Source organism: Parasteatoda tepidariorum, chromosome 1 (genome assembly GCF_043381705.1).
Source record: "Parasteatoda tepidariorum isolate YZ-2023 chromosome 1, CAS_Ptep_4.0, whole genome shotgun sequence".
In the NCBI taxonomy this organism is placed as follows: Eukaryota; Metazoa; Arthropoda; class Arachnida; order Araneae; family Theridiidae; genus Parasteatoda; species Parasteatoda tepidariorum.
In genome coordinates, this window is record NC_092204.1 from 83,744,962 (window position 1) to 83,764,673 (window position 19,712).

General features: G+C 29.5%; 1 protein-coding gene across 3 annotated transcripts in view; it reads right to left on the bottom strand.

Annotated features, from left to right (window-relative positions):
- Positions 1-7,754: 7,754 nt before the first annotated feature.
- The window catches only part of LOC139426981 (uncharacterized), a 43,456-nt gene continuing 31,498 nt past the window's right edge, over positions 7,755-19,712 (bottom strand). Inside the window, exons 1-6 of one of the 3 annotated variants that reach the window (XM_071187256.1) lie at positions 14,109-14,222; positions 12,886-12,941; positions 11,567-11,674; positions 9,876-9,923; positions 8,378-8,434; positions 7,755-7,904 (exon numbers count right to left, since the gene is read on the bottom strand). In XM_071187256.1, the coding sequence (XP_071043357.1) occupies positions 7,854-7,904; positions 8,378-8,434; positions 9,876-9,923; positions 11,567-11,674; positions 12,886-12,941; positions 14,109-14,205 (417 nt within the window). In that variant the 5' untranslated portion in view covers positions 14,206-14,222 and the 3' untranslated portion in view covers positions 7,755-7,853. Of the gene's footprint in view, positions 7,905-8,377; positions 8,435-9,875; positions 9,924-11,566; positions 11,675-12,885; positions 12,942-14,108; positions 14,223-19,712 lie in introns of those variants that run through there. The other 2 variants (XM_071187253.1, XM_071187260.1) reach the window with 2 other exon arrangements.

Genomic DNA, 19,712 nt, shown 5'->3' on the forward strand with positions numbered 1-19,712 from the left:
CTGTGTATAACATCTACACAGGTGACGAATCATGGATCTATGCATATGAGCCGGAAACAAAACAGCAATCAACTGTATGGGTCTTCCAAGACGAGGCAAAACGAACAAAAGTTGTTCGAGGAAGAAGCACATCGAAGCAAATGATTGCCTGTTTCTTCGGCATTAACGGTCATGTGGCAACAGTGGTGTTAGAGCAATGCAGGACGGTCAATTCTGAATGATACACGACCATTTGTTTGCCAGAAGTCATAGGAGAAATTCGAAAAAAGCAGAAGAACAGGCGAATCATTCTTCATCATGGCAATGCGAGTTCTCACACATCGATTCAAACAATGCGTAACGCGTAATTGATTAGTAAAACGTCAATATAACTATAGTTCAAATTTTATAAAGAAAATTTATCTCAAATTTAAGGAAACAATTTATATTGAACACTTATATTTTGAAAACAAAATTTTGAGTTTAAACTTTCATGATTAGTTGACTGATTATTTTTATTTAGATAATCTCGAAAACAATCAGTAGAGAGATTTTATTCTTAGATTTTCATGTATTTTAAACGAAAATGTTCAATCCTAGTTTGTTTGTTTGTTTTATTCATCTTTTTAGCGAAATAAAATGAGTAGGTTGAATTTGCCAGAAAGAAAAATCGTGTTTGCTATTGTCTTTGTTCATTAAACATTCTACAGTTTTTCTGTATTTCGATAGCATTCTCACCGGCATTCCATGAAGATATTTTCTTTTTTTTATGCGCTCATTTACTGTGGATTCTAAAACTCTGAGAAGGTGAGACAAATTATACTATATTTATTATTTATTTCTAGTTTTGAATTATATTAAGTATTACTTTTTTATCTAAAAGTTTTGACACGCATTTAAAGTAAGTTAATTTTCTACGTTTAGTGTGATTTTGACTGGTCACCACCTCAGAATGATAGGAAAAGCTTAAATATTGTACGAAACAAAGTTTGGTATATAATTATTTTTGAATTATCATCATACCTACACTTTCTTTTTAATTAAGGGAAAATCCTTAATCTTGGTACAAGTTTGACTTTTTAATTTTTTTAAAGCAGTAAGTAAAATTTAAAATTCTGTGGGAAAAAATGTATGTTTGACTATAAATACTATACATAAAGTTCTGTCATAAACTGTCATAATTTTTTTTAAATAGTAAGAAGATTTTATCCGCAGCAAAATCTTTGGCAATATGTAACTTTGAGAATAGCAAAAATTTAAATTCTTTTTTTTGAAATCTGTTTGTCAATTGTATTAAAGTACATTTTTAAGGTAGCCTAATTTTAAATTGTTTTTACTTCACTTCTAAGTCATCTTTTTCTTACTTACTATGGTTTTGCTTTGAAATGCAATTATTCTAGGGCTCTAATCTAATTGACTGAAATCAAAAAAATAAGCGTTCTCTAGCACATTGCTGGAAAATGTTGGGTATCACAAATGTTTACACTTGTCTAAGATCGTGTATGTTGCTACACTCTAAGTAAAAGAAAACGTGATGATTTTTGCATCTTACAGCTTTGTTTATTTAAAAATGAGTTTCACTGGGCTTCTGATTTAACAATTATTGATGTATGATTTTTTAAATTTCAGTTAATCACAATTAATATTAATATGGATGGCATCTATGGGTGATATCAATAAATTAGTGTTCTGAAAAATTTCTGAAACCACGTGTTCATTTTGTTTATAGTTGCGCTTTTGAAATTTTTTGTTCTATATATCTAAGGAATATGAAGTTGAGGGGGGGTGGTAATTGAGCTAAAATGCATTAAGTTGCATTTTAACGTGCCAATTCAGCAGGAAAATGGTTTGATTATGTTAAAACTTTAGTGTTAATAGCAATAATTAGCAGCGTATTAATAGTAAACTCTGATCAATAGCATCTTAACGCGAATTCTATTCGGAATTCCTTTTTTTCGCAAGTTATTGCAAATTGACTTTTCTGTGATTTTTTCAGCTTTTTGACTTAAATCAGGGCTCGAAAAAACTCAGAAATTTTACCCGTCCCCGAGGACGGCTTTTCCAACAATGTACCCGTCCTCCTTTGAAACTAACCCGTCTCTTCGAAATAAATAAAAATATAATTTTGCTTATTTATTACTAACAATTATATGGATTGCACAATGAATTAGTAGTTACTAGGATTACAAATACTAGGATAACATTATACGGTAATAAAAGAAATACTAGGTTACTAATAGTAAAACCTAGTATTTCTTTAATGAAATAATTAATTTCTTTAATGAAATAATTTAAATAACAAAGGTCAAGTTATCTGTCAATTATCATGTCAATTTTTCCGGTGGTACTGCGTTATTTAAATGAATCAAATACGACGTTTGCCAGTTCCACAATCAAGCCAATGATTTACAGAGGTTTCTGCACAGAAATCTGAAAGAGGTTTTTCATTCAGGTAGATGTTCATAATTGCGGTTGACGCTTCTTGTTTAAGACCAGTACGTAATGTGTTTTTTTGTAAGTTCATTGCTGAAAAGCCCCTTTCATTGATGTTTTCTCAGACAGAGAAAACATCAATTCCACCATGAGCAGTATGCTGCTGTATTTCGAGATTAGAGGGTCATTTTAGAAGTGAGGAGCTAGACTCTTGTAAGATAACAAAAATTGAAAATATATCACGAACATTAACGGGGAAATGGCCGTCTGCGCGGACGTTGGATTCGAGAAATTTGTTGTCCGCGGGGATTTTTTGATCGCCGAGGACGGGCGGTTTTTCGAGCCCTGACTTAAATCTTAAAATATAGGCTATTTATCATTGATGTAATTAATTCGTCACGGAATTTTTGTTTTTCTTATTTTTAAGTAGATAACAATAGTAAAATGGAGAGAGAGATTACATGTTGCCAAATATAAATCCTGAAATTTATGTCAAAATTTAAATAAAAAAACTTAACAAGCAGCGATAAGAGTTTTATCAACGAATAAGTATCGACTAAGTTCCGTGACCAAGAAAAATTATTTCATTTTTATTTCTTCTCCTCGAGTTACGCAATTTATTCCTTAGTTAATTATTTTTTTCAAGTATATATAATTATTTTAAAAATTTAAATGTTCGTATTTTTCATTTCGATTTACATATTAACAAAAGGTCTTACAAAAAGCTACAATAATTATATATTTTGAAAGCAAAATTTTTTCTTTGTTTTTTTGTGGGAACATTTAAGAAAAAAATACGTTTAGACGAATTGACACGAATTAACGTTTAAGGAAAAAAAAAGATAAATTATATGCTATTTCAAGGGTTGGTGTATAAAGAGAACAAGGACGGAACTTCTATTTTTGAAGTTATACTTCTTATGCGACTTCCAACAAGGTTGCGTTAAACGTTTAACGCTACATTTTTATTGGCCGGGAAATCACGTGGTAGGATCCAGTTTTCCCTCATTCATTTCCATATTGTTTTGGTTCTCACTAGCATAAAAATAATAGAAGTCATAAAAGTATTGTTTTCCTATAAATATTTTTTTAGTTTGTTTTGATACACATATAATTTAATAGGGTAAAATTTTTTATTTTCAAATTTAGTGGATAACAATTGTAAAAAATGAGTGAAAACAATCCCACGGACAGTGCGACGGATTTAATGTTATGTGAAGGTACATCTCTTGTGAATATCAATTGATTGTTTCTCGTCTGAAATTACATTATGACGCATTCACATACATTATTAATACAAATACATTTTCCAGGGCTAGACGATGAGGCAACCACAAGCACTTCCAGTGGTTCAAGAGGGGAAAATGCACAATATTATTGTGATTACAGAGCGGAGCAGGAAAAAGAGTCGTTGAATAGAACTAGTGATCATTCTACGACTGCTGATTCTTCTACAATTAACGTCACAGGTTGCGAAGTATAACTTCTTCCGCGCGGAAAGACTCCACGCACTAATTTTTTTAAAATAATGTAACTATTTTTGCACACTATGTAAAATTCCAATATTATTAATGACATTTATTTCTAAATTATCTCTCAGATTGTTTATCGAAAAGATAGATTAAGAGTGAAATTTAGTTTTAGTACTCTTTTTTTTCTCCGTATGGTACCATGCATTTTATTATCAAATTCAGCTGAATTCTGTTGCTAAATGCGCAATTTGTTTCAAAAGCATATTCTGTGTCTATTTGTGTTTCTGATGTATTTTTATGTCGTAAAAAAATGATTGTTTTGCATCGATTAAGATATCAGGATTGTTTTTCAATAACATTGTGTAAAGCAATTAATTATCGTATTTCAGTTTAGTTAAATTTCATTTTTAAATTACATTAATCTTATTTTAGAAATTCAATGATACTAATACCGTTATGATAATGCATAATGTTGAACATTTTCGGAAAATTTCATATTGATTATTGAAAGAATTTTAGATTAATGGAAAAGTAATGCGTAAGCCAAAAATATTGTTGTTCAATTTTTTTCTTAACAACTCGGCTTTTACAAGAGATATTAAAATTTAATACAAAAACTATGGTAAAATATCGATAGAACTTTTGAGAAAAAGTAATCGAGTATTTTTCATGCAGTTAATTCATACACTAACTGACGAAATTTTTCTCTTTTTATGATCATATTTTAAAGCAATTTAATTTTCATGAAATTCCATAAAATTTTTACTTTATACGTTATACTATCTATCCATAAATTTTTATTTCATTTTTTTTAAAGAAAAATCTTAGTTTTTACCTTATACAATAGACAGATATTTTATTTATTTAAAAAATTTTATTTATTTATCACAAATAGACATTGTTACTTTGTGCAAATATGTCTCTTAAAAACCAACGGTTTCTATGTATTTTGATTCTACATAATTTTAATCAGTAAAACATAAAGGGAATGGTTGCTATCATTGAGCCGGCTCTTTTGTTGAACTACCTCAATTATTTTTAATTATTAACAGCAGGCACTTCCTGCTGACTGTTTAGTAAACGTAATGTTATTTAATAATTACAAAATTTGATTAAAATGCCATTTAGATCTTGAGTTGATTCACACACAAACTAATTTCCAGTACAAGAAAGTGCAATTTTCTGCACTTTTATTCTAATTTTTCAATATAAATAAATTAGGGATATCAGCGATACGTTAGTAATGTTTCATATGTTTCATTCCAAACTGCAGTTTTCTTTAACAAAATGCAATACGGAACTCTCGTACAGAAATAGATTGCTTTTGAAGACTAGAACAATTACGCTTCTAACTTTCCTTTATTCATTAAACAATCTATAGTATTTACAGATTACATTATTTTCACAAGCCTCTGACATTCCGTAAGAAATTCAATTTTTTCTAGATTCATTTAATAATAAATTCCAGAAGAGTTCTGAGCCAGTAAGATACATAATTTTTTTTCGTATTTGATTTCGATGAATATGATTTTATAATCAAAATGTTTTGAAGAGATATAAGATATGTAATGTACGAATTAAAAGCATTTTCATTCTTGGTAATTTTGCTCATATTCCAATTAAGTACCTGCTGCGTTCCAAAATGATCGAGGAAACAAAACAAAAAACATGCTACGAAAAAAGCTTTTTCTTTTGATTTCATAAATATATATTTTTATTTTTATTATATTTATGCGTGTTTATAATTTAGTACTTGTGATAACTACTGTACATTAATTTAAATTCGTAAATAAAAATGAGAAATAATGGCTTGCTAACACTCAAAAACTTATAGACAATATTCATTTGCCCAATTAATATTCAGCCAGTATCCTAAGAAAACTAAGCAAATCAAACCGAAAGTCTTGCATTCCTCTTCTGACATCATAACAGCTTAGATAAGTGTATATTAAAGCCCCTGAATTAGAGTATGTATACTATAGTATAGGATAGTACAGTAGCCTTAGTGCATTCATATTATGTATAAATGCCTCTTATTTTTCTGTTATCTAATAATAATATAGAGAACCACTGCCAGGAATGAGGTAAAAATATTGAGTTAATAAGCTATTTTGTTAATGACTGCGCTTGCAAATCTTTAGAGTACTAGGATAGCATGAAGCATGGTGCAACTACTTTGTTGTATTGAACCTTTTTTTAAATACAGAGGAAGTTTATTCCATGGTTTTATATTTTGATTTTGAAGTTGTTTTTTCTTAATTTGTGAAATAAAATATTTCGGAGTAAAAGAAATGGGTATTTCTTTTTAATATTCAATATTTTAGAGACCATGATTTTTGATCATTAACTCAGTTTATCTAGTAAGAATTCTTCAAAGTAAATTTCTTTAAACATATGAAAATATTAAATTAAATAAAATGAAAATTTAAAAAAACAGTAGAATTTACTTGTGACTGACTAACCGTAAATTACCTATAATTCTAAAGTGTTTCTTTAATTAGAGTAGGGATTTTATGACTTCGTAAATATGGATGATTTAATTAGAAAACATAGGGTAACTAGAATTTCGTTCTTAAAATCGTAAAATCGTAGTTTAAAGGAAAAATTTGGGCAAGAGAGCCATCACATAAAATAGTTAAACTTAAATCAACCGCTTTTACAGTACCATAAATAAATGCGATAGGAAACTGTTTGATAAAGACGCAATAAAGAAGATTATGAACAAGAGAATGTTGTTATTGAAGAATATAATGTAAAAGCGGTCCTTACTAGAGCAGAGATTGAATTTTATTTCAGTTGTGAAACTGAGATCACTGATTCAACTTCAACAACACATTTTAGCTGACGTAAAATTTAGTTATCAACATTCGAACAAGAATTTGAAGGTGAAACAAAAAATTGACAAGCATTTTGGATCCAATTCAAACGTATTCTCGATGATGGAGAAATTGATAATGAAGACAAATTTCATTATCTTTACCAAGCAAAAGTAGTTGAAACTAGAAGTATTTTAGAAAGATTCCAACCACAACAGAAAATTATGTGATAACAATTGAAATATCATGACCACCCATTATATGGCAATTAATAAGAGGAAAAATGAGACAGAGTCTCCGTGTAGTAAATGATGACTGGTGCCCGTTTAGTGTGTTGGGTCACAAAGTGCTCCATGTTCCCGTAACAAATTCTTCCTCTGAGCTTACTGATTTGGACATTGATCGTTCTCCGGTTCAGGTCAAAATTACGATCTGTGGGTGATGAATGGATGGATGTATGAATCCACTTCATAAACGGGTGTGACGTATGGGTGTGGGACAATTAAAATTTTTACTTTTTGCCTATTTCGCAATATTTCGAAAACTGTTTAAGAGAATTGAAAAAGTTTTATACTCAATTATAAAATTAGTTTGTTCAAAGATAATTCAATGCAAAAAATACATTTCAGTTACTATTTATTATTTTTTATTATTTTATTAAATAATAGTTAAAAAAATTAAATTTTAAGGTATAATTTTTTTGCAACATTTTAAAGAATGTAATTTTATACGACTAAATACGAATTTCGAGCAAAATCTGTTGAAAATTTCCTGAGAAATCGAATTTTAAATTAGATGGAGCAATTGTAACAGTTAAATTGCTTCTTTTGCAATGACTTAAAATATAAAAAATTGCAGAATGAAAGATATTTTTTAGATAATTAGTGGATAGAGAGAATACAAAAGTCGTTCCACACCCTTCCATTGTTTTTAAAAGTGTTGTTAAGTTGTCGATACTTGCAGTATTTTGATATTTTCAGTAAAATGAAACATATAAATATGGAATTATTTCTTGAAAAATTAAATAATTTTTTAAGACTTGTTCCAACAACTGTTAACTCTCATCATTATTTTATTTAAATTCGACATTTTTGCATATTTTATTCACAAATGATAGAAATAAAGGAATCGTTTTCTTCTATTTCTAAACATTTCAACATTTCCCTTCTAAATGCCTTGAATCAAACAAGTCCATTGTTGATTCCTACAAAAAGAATAAAAATACGACGATTATAATACAGCCGTGATTGTTTTCATTTTACAGAATTTTATTTTTTTTTAAAAAAATTAAACACTTATTTTAATTTTACACTGAACTTTTTTGAATATCAATGCATTCGCAAAATGGTATAAACAACGTGGATCAAGCATATCAAATATCTATAGATATATTTTATATGTATATATATATATAAATTTTCCTAGTGTTATTAATAATAGTTTTAGAAATTAGGCTATGTTATTAGAAATTCATAGAACTGGGTTTGTATATTGTTTTCTAGTGTATGCAAATGCTGACAATGAATCTGAATTATGGTTTTTGTTGNTCTCTCTATATATATATATATATGTATATATATATATATATATATAGAGATAGATAGATAGATAGATAGATAAATAGATATAAAATATTTTGTGTAAACAAAATATATTTCTAAAAAAGAAGTAACTTACCGAAATTTTAGTTAAAGAAGCACATAGTTGAGCGTTAAATAGGCCTGCGCAAGTTGTCTAAAATAATAATAAAGAAAAGAGCTCATGTAAAATAGAAACGTAATGAAGTAGTAATTCATGCTAAGATATAAATGACGCAGATTTCGTCCATTCCGGACACAATGCTGTTATAGGCATCTTATGACAGTTTGTAGACTCTCTTAATACATTTCTATCATTTTTACTGATTTGTATCAAGCGCACAATGATGGAGGATTTATTTCGGTGTGACAAACCGTAGTCGGTCAAGTCAGGGTGGTCACAGTTGACTGAACCAGACGGAGACAGTTTTTATGGTGCTATCATTTACAGTCAATAGATACTCAGTGTTATTGTTGAATATTTGTTTAAGCGAGTCCACAAATCTCTCTCCCTGGAAATATAGCATTACTCACATCTTAGCAATATGCCACTTTATCCGTAGCCATTAGACTCACTGAATAATAAACTCTTGTAATCTTCATTTTCTGAACTAGATGACGGCCCTATAATATCCAATGATTATTAGCGATCAAGCAAGCTACAGGTGACGCATAGCAGAACTCTTCACCAATTTTTATCTAGAACAATTTGCTGATTTCAACGTTAGCGTGTGGTTAGAAAATAAGCTAGTTACTGTCTAGATTTTCAAATCAATTGGAATTTTCAATTTTTGAAACTATATTATGCACTGAACATAGTTTTTAAAGTTTAAAATATATTTTTGATAAACTAAATGTTTCGAGTATTATGGAAGTGGAGAACATAGTAATTCATTCTCCTACATCTGATCAGAGGAGGAAACGTTGAACCTGTGCTCTGCTGACCACAAGGGCGTAATCGAGTGTTGTGCTCCATGTGTCATGCAAACAAAGTGCAACTTAGCTGAAGATACATTTCCGTGGCATTTCACCCAACCTTTCCTTGGAAGAATCTTCATTCATCATAGTGATGCTTCACAAAGCAACCTATTCTCGGGACATCATAAGTCGATCATAAGTTTGCTGATAAACATGACGCACTGCCGAAAATTTTAAATCACTATATTCTCACCTTAACACATTAACAGTCCCTTTTTTCCTCTATGTAATGAAAAATGTTAAAAGTAAAAGCAAAAATATCTGCAGGCCATTTTTAAATAATATAATTACGAGTTTAATCCCTTTTTCATCCCATAATCATTTAGGCCTTACAATGTCCCGAGAAATTGAAAACAATTATATTTAACAAAAGTAGTGGTTATACATTAAAAAAAAAATTCATTATGTTTTTAAACATCTTTTCAGAAACAATTACCATCTGTTTCTTTTAAACATTTGAAGGCACTAGAAAACCTATGATTGATAGAAAACAGAACATCTAAATATACGAAGAACAAAACGCACCGTATAGAAAACTTCACCAATAGACGTGACACCCTACAACAGACTATTTTCGCCAAATTAAATACTTAATTAACAGAATTAAAGCAAATACTTACTGAATAATATTCTAAGGCATCCGCCCCTAATTTTCGAAATATATCCATCTGCAATGGAAAAGCGGTTATGAATGTTAGTCGGGATTTTAATAAATTTTTAACGTGAGGTCAAGCATGCCAATAAACATATTAAAAAAAAAGAAATACGTAGCACAGTACACACAGACACACACAAAAAAACAGGAAAAAAAACGGACAACTTTGAATAACTTTTGATCTAATGATTAGGGTTATCGACTTCAAATGTGCTAATTAATAAGTGCAGATGATATTTTAAGTCACGAAATCAGACACAAAAGCGTATTTTCTGTTAATAAGCATCTATTTTTTTCGAGGGATTTGGATTTCTGACCTCCAAAATCCGCAATCTGGGAAATAGGGTCCCGATAATTTAGTCAGGAAAGCGCACCAAAATTTGGACCCCTAAATGTTAATTCCACTTTTTGCGTATTTCGCCATGTTTTAATCACACATTTGCAAAAGTCGTTAAGCCAAAGATAATTCCATGCAAAAAATACATTTTAGTAATTTTTTTTAAAATTATTTAATTTAATAATAGTCGAAAAATTCTGAATCTCAAAATATAAAATGTTTTACATCGTTATAACGTATTTAATTTTAAATGGCAAAATGCAAAATTTGAGGGAAATCGGTAGAATAGTTCCTGAGAAATCAAATTTTAAAAACCCGACTTTTTCGAAATTTCATTTCTCAGAAACTTTTGACCAATTTCGCTCAAATTTTTTATTTTACCATCTGAAATTTTATTCTTCAAAATAATGCATAAAATTGTACACTTTACAATTCAAAATTTTTTTTCTACCAATAGTAAAAATAATAATAGTAATAATAAATAATAAGCATTTTTGCATGGAATTTCCTTTGTATAAACGAATTTTACAAATATGTGCAAAAAGTTTTCAGTTCGTTTAAAAAGTTCTCAAGATATAGTGATATACGCTAAAAGCAAAATTAGCATTAAGAGGTTCAAAATTTAGAGTGCTCTACTGACCAAACTATTGGGACCATATTTTTCAAATTGCAGTTACCCCATATATTTTGGGAGTCACAAATCCAAATCCGTTGAAAAAAAGATTTGTTATGTAGTATGTCAAAAAGTACATTTTTGTGCCTGATTTATTAACTTAAAAAATCGTTTCCTCTCGTTAATTAGCATATTTGAAGTTATTCCTTCGAACCATTAAGATTGAGTCCTAGAACGTGAAGATCTTATCATTAGATCAAAAGTTATTTAGGGTGGTCCGTTTTTTATTTTGGGCACTGTACATCCTAAACGCTTTGAGAATTTTAGCGAGATGTATTATTGTATTCTTGTACTCTTATTCACTCATTGTGGTTCTGCTGTTTCTCACCCATGTCAGTAAAATTCTTATCATTAATCTTATTCATTCTTCTCTATTCCTTCATTATTCTTTCTTTATTTCTTATTGTTATTTACAACCAGGTAAGCTAATTTAGTCTTCTCAATTAAACACGCAATTTTTTGATTAATTATTTCAGTGAAAAATTCAGCTGGTGAAGTAATTAGAGTACAATTTTCCTTTTTTTAAAAAGTTTTTTTGGTATAAGTGCCAGTCATTATATAAGTGCCACTAAATGACCCAGCTTAGTCACGTGATTGCAAAAACCTGAACTATCGTTGCATGCCTGAAAACGTAATTCCTTTTTACCTTTTTTTCTTTGTCAAATTCGCAATACTCTGCTACAACCTCTTCAAGGATGTCACTTTTGAAAATAACTCCATTATTTTTAAATAGTTGATTAATCTTGGCCATTTCCTAAATAGAAGAAAATAATAATAACAAACAAATAAGTTAAACATAGAAGTTAAAAATAAATTCTTTTATTTCTTCATTAATCATGTGTGCCTCAATCCAAATTGACTCAGAAAAAAAACTTGATTCTCTAAACAAATAATTGATAATAATAGATTAAATTATTAGCGGATAAATTACATACACCATTCTCTAAATAACTTAAACAACACTTAGCAAATATTTTAATCATATTGATGATTTGCATGCATGCCAGTATATTAAAAAGTCTCCACTGCTCTTCTAGGTATTTACCTCACATTTTATGCAAAAATTAGACTTTAAAAATCTGTAGACGATTTGTAAAGGGAATGTGATTGAATAATATTAGTTCCGTTGTTAACTGTTATTAGCTCTATTTGCTGTTAAAATTCCATGCAGGCCACTGTGCATGTCGCAGAGATGCAACTATAGAATTGAGATACGACGCTCTAAAGGGTCACTTTTCTTTTTCAAGTTTTAGTGAGTTTTTTATTTTTTTTTAAATATTGATTTGTTGGACATTTTTTGCAATTTTAAGTGCTTAAATTGCGAATGTTCGCTCATTTTTTGAAAAGCATTATCTTTGAATAAACTTGCTTTATTACTGTGTGTAAAAATCAAAAACGTTTTCGATATTTGTCGCAATACGCAAAAAATAAGAATTCAAAATTTGGGCTGTTTTCCTGAAAAAATTACTGGAACCATATTTCCCAAATTGCAACAACCTTCCATAATCGGTCGAAATGAAGTTATGTTTATTCAGAGAAAGTGCATTTTTGTGCCTGATTTTGTAACTTAGAATTGTCTGCACTAACTAAAAAGCATATTTGAGGTCACCCTCTCGTGCCATTAAGATTGATTCCTAAAACGAGATTATGCGATCATTAGATCAAAAACTAATCAAGCTGATCCGTTTACTTTCTGCACACTGTGTATTAGGTATAACAATAATGAACATTAGTTCTAACCATAATTTTATTGCGTTCTAACCATAATTGTTTTTAAAAAAAATGTGGTCTCCCATTAGGAGCCTTTCTCCTACATTTTAGACATTGTAAAAACATTCTTAAAGCAATTTTCATTCAAATTCAAGAATAGAGTAAAAGAAAATATGTGCTTAAAGAGTGTTTTATTCTGAGATAATGCATTGACAGAAAAGCTTTTCAGTCATAAAAACATTTATGAGTTCTTACCCCGGCTGGAAAATGTTCAATAAATGTCTTGAAATATAATTCTCTGTTTTCTGGATCTGAAAATGAATGAAAGTCCTTTTTTATTAGTCTGTTAACTGTATTTTTTACAAGTTGAAATTTTCGTGCATCCACTTCGAAAAGTTGAAATGGAAACAGAGCAATACACAAAATCTTTCAGAGATAAATAAGCCCAATAACACTCAACCTACTCTGGAACGCATAAAAGTCGCTTTTTAATAGATTGGATCTCCCAAACACCGCTTATTTCATTGATTAATCTCTTACATTTATGTAGCGTATAGATAATCGCATCAAAAAACAGACAGGTCTTCCATTTAGCTTCTTCTATCGCTTAAATCTTGTAAGTCATCTTATTTCTTAACAATTACGCTTCTTTTTTATGAGTTATTTGTTACTACATTATAACTAACTTGCTTTCTTGTCTGTAAGCATCGTATCTTGTAGTCCAAATTCTCAAATCGTTACATTTGTCGGGTAACAAACTCCTCCACGTCCTTATAACAAATCAATACCACTGGGGGTAATGAATTGGAGATGGATCGTTCTCTGTTTCAGGTCAAAATTACGATCTGTGAATGAATGGATGTATAAATGAGCCCGCCCTATAAAACGAGTTGTGACGCTTGTGTGTGTGGGACTAAAGTCGTATTCTTGACCTTAGAGGTTACCACTGAAAGCAAGAAACGCACCCTTTCCTTTAAATTTGCTTACGGATACTGGCAGGTAGCATTAGAGAACAAGGCTACGAAATTCTATCGGAACTCGTTCTATCGGAACTTAATTTTATTTTTTTACATATTTCAAAAAACGAATATTTTAGGCGAATCGAAAAAGTTTTACACGCAATTATAAAATTCGTTTATTTAAAAGATAATTTTCCTTGTAACAAACTTTTTCTTATAATTTCTTATATTTTAATTGCTTTAATTAATAATAGCGGGCAAAAATTTTGAATAGTAAGATACACAAAGTACGAAACCTTAAAGGACAAATTGCAAAAAATGGAACGAAATTCTTCATTAAAAGAAAGTAGTTGCCAGAAAAGCAGATTTTTGGGTGTCTAATTTCGTAATATATAATATCGTCTGCACTTTTTAATTAGCATACTTAAGGTTAAGGCTCGGAAGCATTAAGTAGGAGTCCTTAGTATAGAATAATTCAAATATTAGATTAAAAGTTATTATTTTACTTGCACCACTCACCGCTATCACAGCTGAACCAACCATAACAAGAACAGACATAGTCTTGACTCGGTGCTGAAACAGCCCCACCTATCAGCCACAAAATGATTAATTTCATCTTCGCTACACTACTAAGGTAAGGTTTAAACGGTATTTATACAAATTTGTTGCATTTGATTCGTTGCAAAAGAAGGAAAACTTTCCCGAATCAAAATAATGCGCATTTTTTTTTTTTTTGACAAAGAAATTTCTTTCTCTTTTAAAATGCTCAATTGTTTTCATTATTTTCCGTTCTGATTTAGCTGCTTCGCAGAAATCACGAATATTTGCTTTATCAGTAATTTTGTAACAACGATAAATTATACGTTAAAAAAAAACATCTGGAGTTTCATTAAATGTTTGTTAAGGGATGTAACCAGGAAAGCAAACGTGCATTTGAAGTATTTTTTATTGAACAAAACAAGGAAATATATTATTTTTTACAAATATTACCTATAACAAATAACTTTTTTATAATTTAATATTTTATAACCGTCGTTGAACAATCGATCCTTTTTTTTGGGGTTTGCGATTACTAATGTTCAATTCCGTAGCCTTGAAATATTGAACCCAATCCAGAAGACATGGGGACTCTTGTATCAAGCATTGGAAGAAATTTTGCCTTTGTGGAGGACTTTTGGATGGAACTAACCCGCATTTGCTTTACACGGAGAGGAAAACCACAAAAACCTTCCATGGTTAGCCTGGGTGAGGTACTGGGAGGCCAGAGAACTTTTGTTCAATTTAAGTTCTTGATTTAATTTTTGTGTTTGATGTTTTGCTTTTGAATTTTGTATATTTCATATCTTTCTGTATTTGTATTTTTCTTTTCTTTTGATCTCTGTACGGCATTAGGATAACGTCTATATCGCCTGCTGCATTGGAAAACAAAAAAAAACTTTTATGTGCTCGAATGCCAAGTTAGACAGGTTTAAAAAGCAGAATAACAGAAATTCAGGAAAAATTATCTGAGAGTCGGGAAGTGTTTCCATATCTGCTCAGGATTGATCATCAACTAAAGATTTCAAATTGTTTTTGTACGCTAGATGAAGAGTAATGAAAAATAACACATTTTTTGCTTTTACATAATATTTTTCAGTCATTTATTTGAATAATGTGTAATAAAAGTGTGAAGTTTGGGAACCATTAGTTAAATTTCTTGCGTAATGGATATAGTGAACTTCCGGTTATAGTGAACCAAAATTTCGGTCCCTTGAAGGTTCACTATAGCGGGGTTTGACTATATATATATATTATAAACTATTATACAATTATAAACTATTTAATTAATTCGAAATTTGAAGAAAGTGAGACGCTTTCCATTTTTTCAAACATTTTAGTATACGGCTGCAAAAGAAAACTTTATTAACCTGATAATATAGTGTGTCGCTAAACTGATTTACGCTGCGAGAAAAAACAACAACTTTATTGTCATAAAATAGTTCTAAAGTTAATGGCCAAATAAAAAACATTTTGATACCGACTGTTCTTTAATGTTCATCTTTTCTTGAAATGTGCAAAATTTTATATTGTTTCATTAAATAGTCACGGCATACTGGCGAAAATTTCCAGAAGTAGTTTATAATTAAGCCTAGTTAATATTCTTTTTGTTTTATTCCATCGAGTCATATCTATAGATTTTCCTAGCCAAAATATTTTATAAACGTCATTTTATAAATATTTTACATATATTTTATAAACGAAGACAAGGGATCGCCTGAATCAAGTATTGGGAGAAATTTTGCCTTCGTGAAGGGCTTTTTGATTGCACTAATTCGATTCTAATTAGGGGTACCTTTTAATAGAAGAAGGTCAATAATACTAACCCCACACAGAATAAACTGTCTATTTTTTCCAACATTAAGATAAATAAAAAATTTTCTTTAAACTTTTTAAAAACTTAAATATGAACCATTTCTCGGCCAAATTTGCGTAAACTCCCCATTTCAATTGAAAAAAAAATATTAACACTTTAACGCATATTTTTTCATTAACCTAATTTTTCTGCTATTGTTAAGGGTTCTGAAGACATCTATAAGATATTAGTAATTCAATTCAGATATTAGTAATTTAATTCACTTTCTGCTGAATTTATTTTTAAAATATGCTGTTTTTTCCCCCACTTGAAACGGTTATTTACAATTTTGACTTTTTGAAAATGTCTAATTATTCCATTTATTGTTTATTCCAGCTACATGCTTTTATGATGGATTAAAGTTGCAAGTTCTGTAAATTAAATAAAACAAATTTCATAAAAAAACTAGTGTATCTACATATAAATGATTTGCCCATTGATTTGTCTAATGATGCATATACTCACCATTATATTTCTTAAGGTATCCGACTAGGTCTAAAACGTCAATTTTGACAAAAATTTAAATTTTTTTTTATTCACAAGTTTTTTTCCCCTCACACATCTGTTTCTAAAACTGTTTTATTTGTGAAGATTAGCTAACTAGAAATGAAGTTATTTTAGAATAATATTAGCAACATATACCACAAAAAACTTGAAATGTAAACTTTAAACACGTTTATTGGAAAATCTATTTTTGAGTAAATTTAGCATTCGTAAAACATTATATCTTAAAAACTTACTAAGTAATCAAGTTGAAATTTTTCACAGTTATTAATTAATGTTTAGTGAAGGCAATGACCCACTGATAAATGTGTATATAGCATGATTGTTATTTTAGAGGTTTTTTTCTTAATTGCTACCCCAAAAAATTTAAAGAATTTTTGTGTTGTAACATTCAAAAGCTTATAACTTTTTAAATGTTTAAAATTTTTCTTAGTTTTTGGGTCATTGCCTTCTCCTATGTCATAAAATGATACAAGTAAAAGGAAAACTAGTTATATTAAATTCATTTTGTGTTAGAGCGTTTTGAGTTGTTCCATTTTTTCGCCGATTTTTTACCAAAAATGTACCATTTTTAATATTTTTTATGTTTGCATCGTTGCTTCGTTACTTTAGTAGCAAGTTTTAAGCTATGATGTTTTAAAAAATGCACAAATAATATTACATAACAAAAAATTTAGAAAAAAAGCCTCCGCACCTAGTCGGATGTAAAATCTTAATTTCAGGTACTAAATTTTGTTTTGTATTCAAATAATATCAATGAAAATAATACCACACTGTGCTTGGCCTTAATTTCTATGCTTGGCTTTAAATGGGTAGTCTCTAATTTTTTAAAATCCCTTATGTAAAGTTCCAGTTTTTCTTCACCTCTAAAAAATATTAATACACTCATTATCAAATTGAGAACATTACTCCTAAAATACCCTGTGTTAATCATTTTTGTTGCAGTAATTGATATAGGAAAATATGTGCGTTAGATGTTCATGATTGTTCCAAATTTCACGATACCACATAGACATCGTACATCTGGACAATTTTTTTTTAAGTAGCTGACAAATTTTCATTTAAAATTTGCTTGCGTTGGAACAAAATATAACAGAGAGAAACATTTAAAGGTTATTTTTAGATTTTTAAATTTGATTATACTTATAGAATCCAAAATTACAATGCAAAAAAGTGCTAATATTTCAATGTGTCAAAGGTTCAAAAGTGCAAATGTAAAAAAAATATCCAAGAGATCACCGTTCAACTCTTGAAAGGTAAATAAATTATAACTAATTAATGAATTATAAGCTAGGTACTTATAATGAATTATACTATGATCTTATAGATAATTCAAGTGAAAAGAATTTGTTGACATAATGTAAAATAAAGGTTGAAGAATTTTTCCTATGTTAGCAAAATAACATAAAGTTGCAGAGCAAAAGATTATGGCAATGCCCTGTAAGTGGAATATTTAGATACATTTTAAAAAATGAAATAAAACTAAAAATATTTTTTAATATATTTATCTTCTCACATAGATGGAATAAAAATCTTCCATTCCAATCTTCCAGGACACAAATGCTTTTTTCTAAACTTTGTCTCTTCACACATTTGGCACTAATATCATAAGAGGACGAAAATTAAAGAGTCGCAAATGACTGAACAGTTATAAGAATAACATATTATTTTCCAACAAGCTGTATTTAATGTGACGACGGATTAAAAAAATATCTTAATCTGGGAATGGAATCAGAAAATAACGAAGATGCTTTTAAGAATACCTACTTCTCTCCTTAGGTCCCGCGGGTACATCCTTAAAAGTTGATACTTTCCACAAAAACAAAGAATATTGTATTTTTATGTAAGAACATTTAGTTAATATGTTAATCTTCACTAAAGAAACCTACTTGGATTTATAAAATTGATTGTATTTGAAAAAAGAAAAAAAAAATCAAAACTTAGAAATACAAATTGTGTGATTTAATTAGAAAAAAAAAGCGAAATAATTTTACTCATGATAGAGCTTTATAAATACCATTATAACAATTCAAATAAGAAGCGGTTTTTATCTCACGTTAAGTTTTTTTATATCTTTAAAAATTGCAGAAATTATCTAGATTTGAAAAATTATCAACTCTACTTGTTTGTGTAATTTAATAAGAAGTAATAAAGGAGGGTTTCCCTACAAAAGTTTAAAAATCTCGATATAAATGTTAAGATTATATCTGGAAACATCTGACATTTTACTATCTTATTTTTTTTAATATTTTTCATATCAAATCAAGCACGAGCTTATTAAATAAAGATCTTGAGAGAAAATTTTTTTTCTGCAACAAAGGATAAACAATCATTATTTAAAGCTAAAAACAACATGTAACGAAAAAAGCACCTAAAATGTTAATATCTTTCGAACAAATATATATATATATATATATATAATTTTAACCTACATTTCAAACCGGATCATTTTCGATACTAATTCAGGTGAACATCACAAATAAAGAGGATCCCAGACTGATTGACTCGATCCCAAAGTTTAAAGTTGAAGCAAGAAAACGATGCCAAGGCTTAAACTTACTGAGGCTGAAAAAGTCAAAGAGCGTAGACGGGAATACCTTAAGGGTAACAAACAAACGGAAAAACGAAAGGATTCCGTTCGCAAACGCAATCATGACGCCTGTTCCTCACAAAAGTACCAAAGTGTCTTGACAGAATTGAACCCTATCGAAGAGCGAATGGCTCTCCGAACCCCTTTCATGCAAATACGAGAACTCTATGTTGATCACCAGTTAAGGATAAAAGGATTCATTGTCAACGTACCCAATGACTTTCACAAGACCGTGGACTGTCTTCAATGCACTATAAATTATTCATTCATTATTCATGTAAAATTGAAAAAACAAAAAGCTTAGCTTTCAGATCCCATTTCATGTCTTAACTTGTGAATCCGAAACGGGTTTATGATGCAGCTTACAATCTCCTTCAAACCCCATTGTACCAATCTGAAAATGTTAATATTGATCTCGATTTGCTGTTCTATGTCTGTTCAGTCATCAAAAGAATTTACGCAGAATGTGTTTGAGCTGCATTCAGATATGTCTGAGAAATTATGCAGCGAGCAGCTCAGGATTAACAGTTAAAGCTGTTCGAGCTGAAAACACAATGAAACTGATTTCCGAAAAAATTAGACAACAATCATTTTGACAATGAGTAACCTGGGCCAATGGGTAACCTGGGCCAATGGG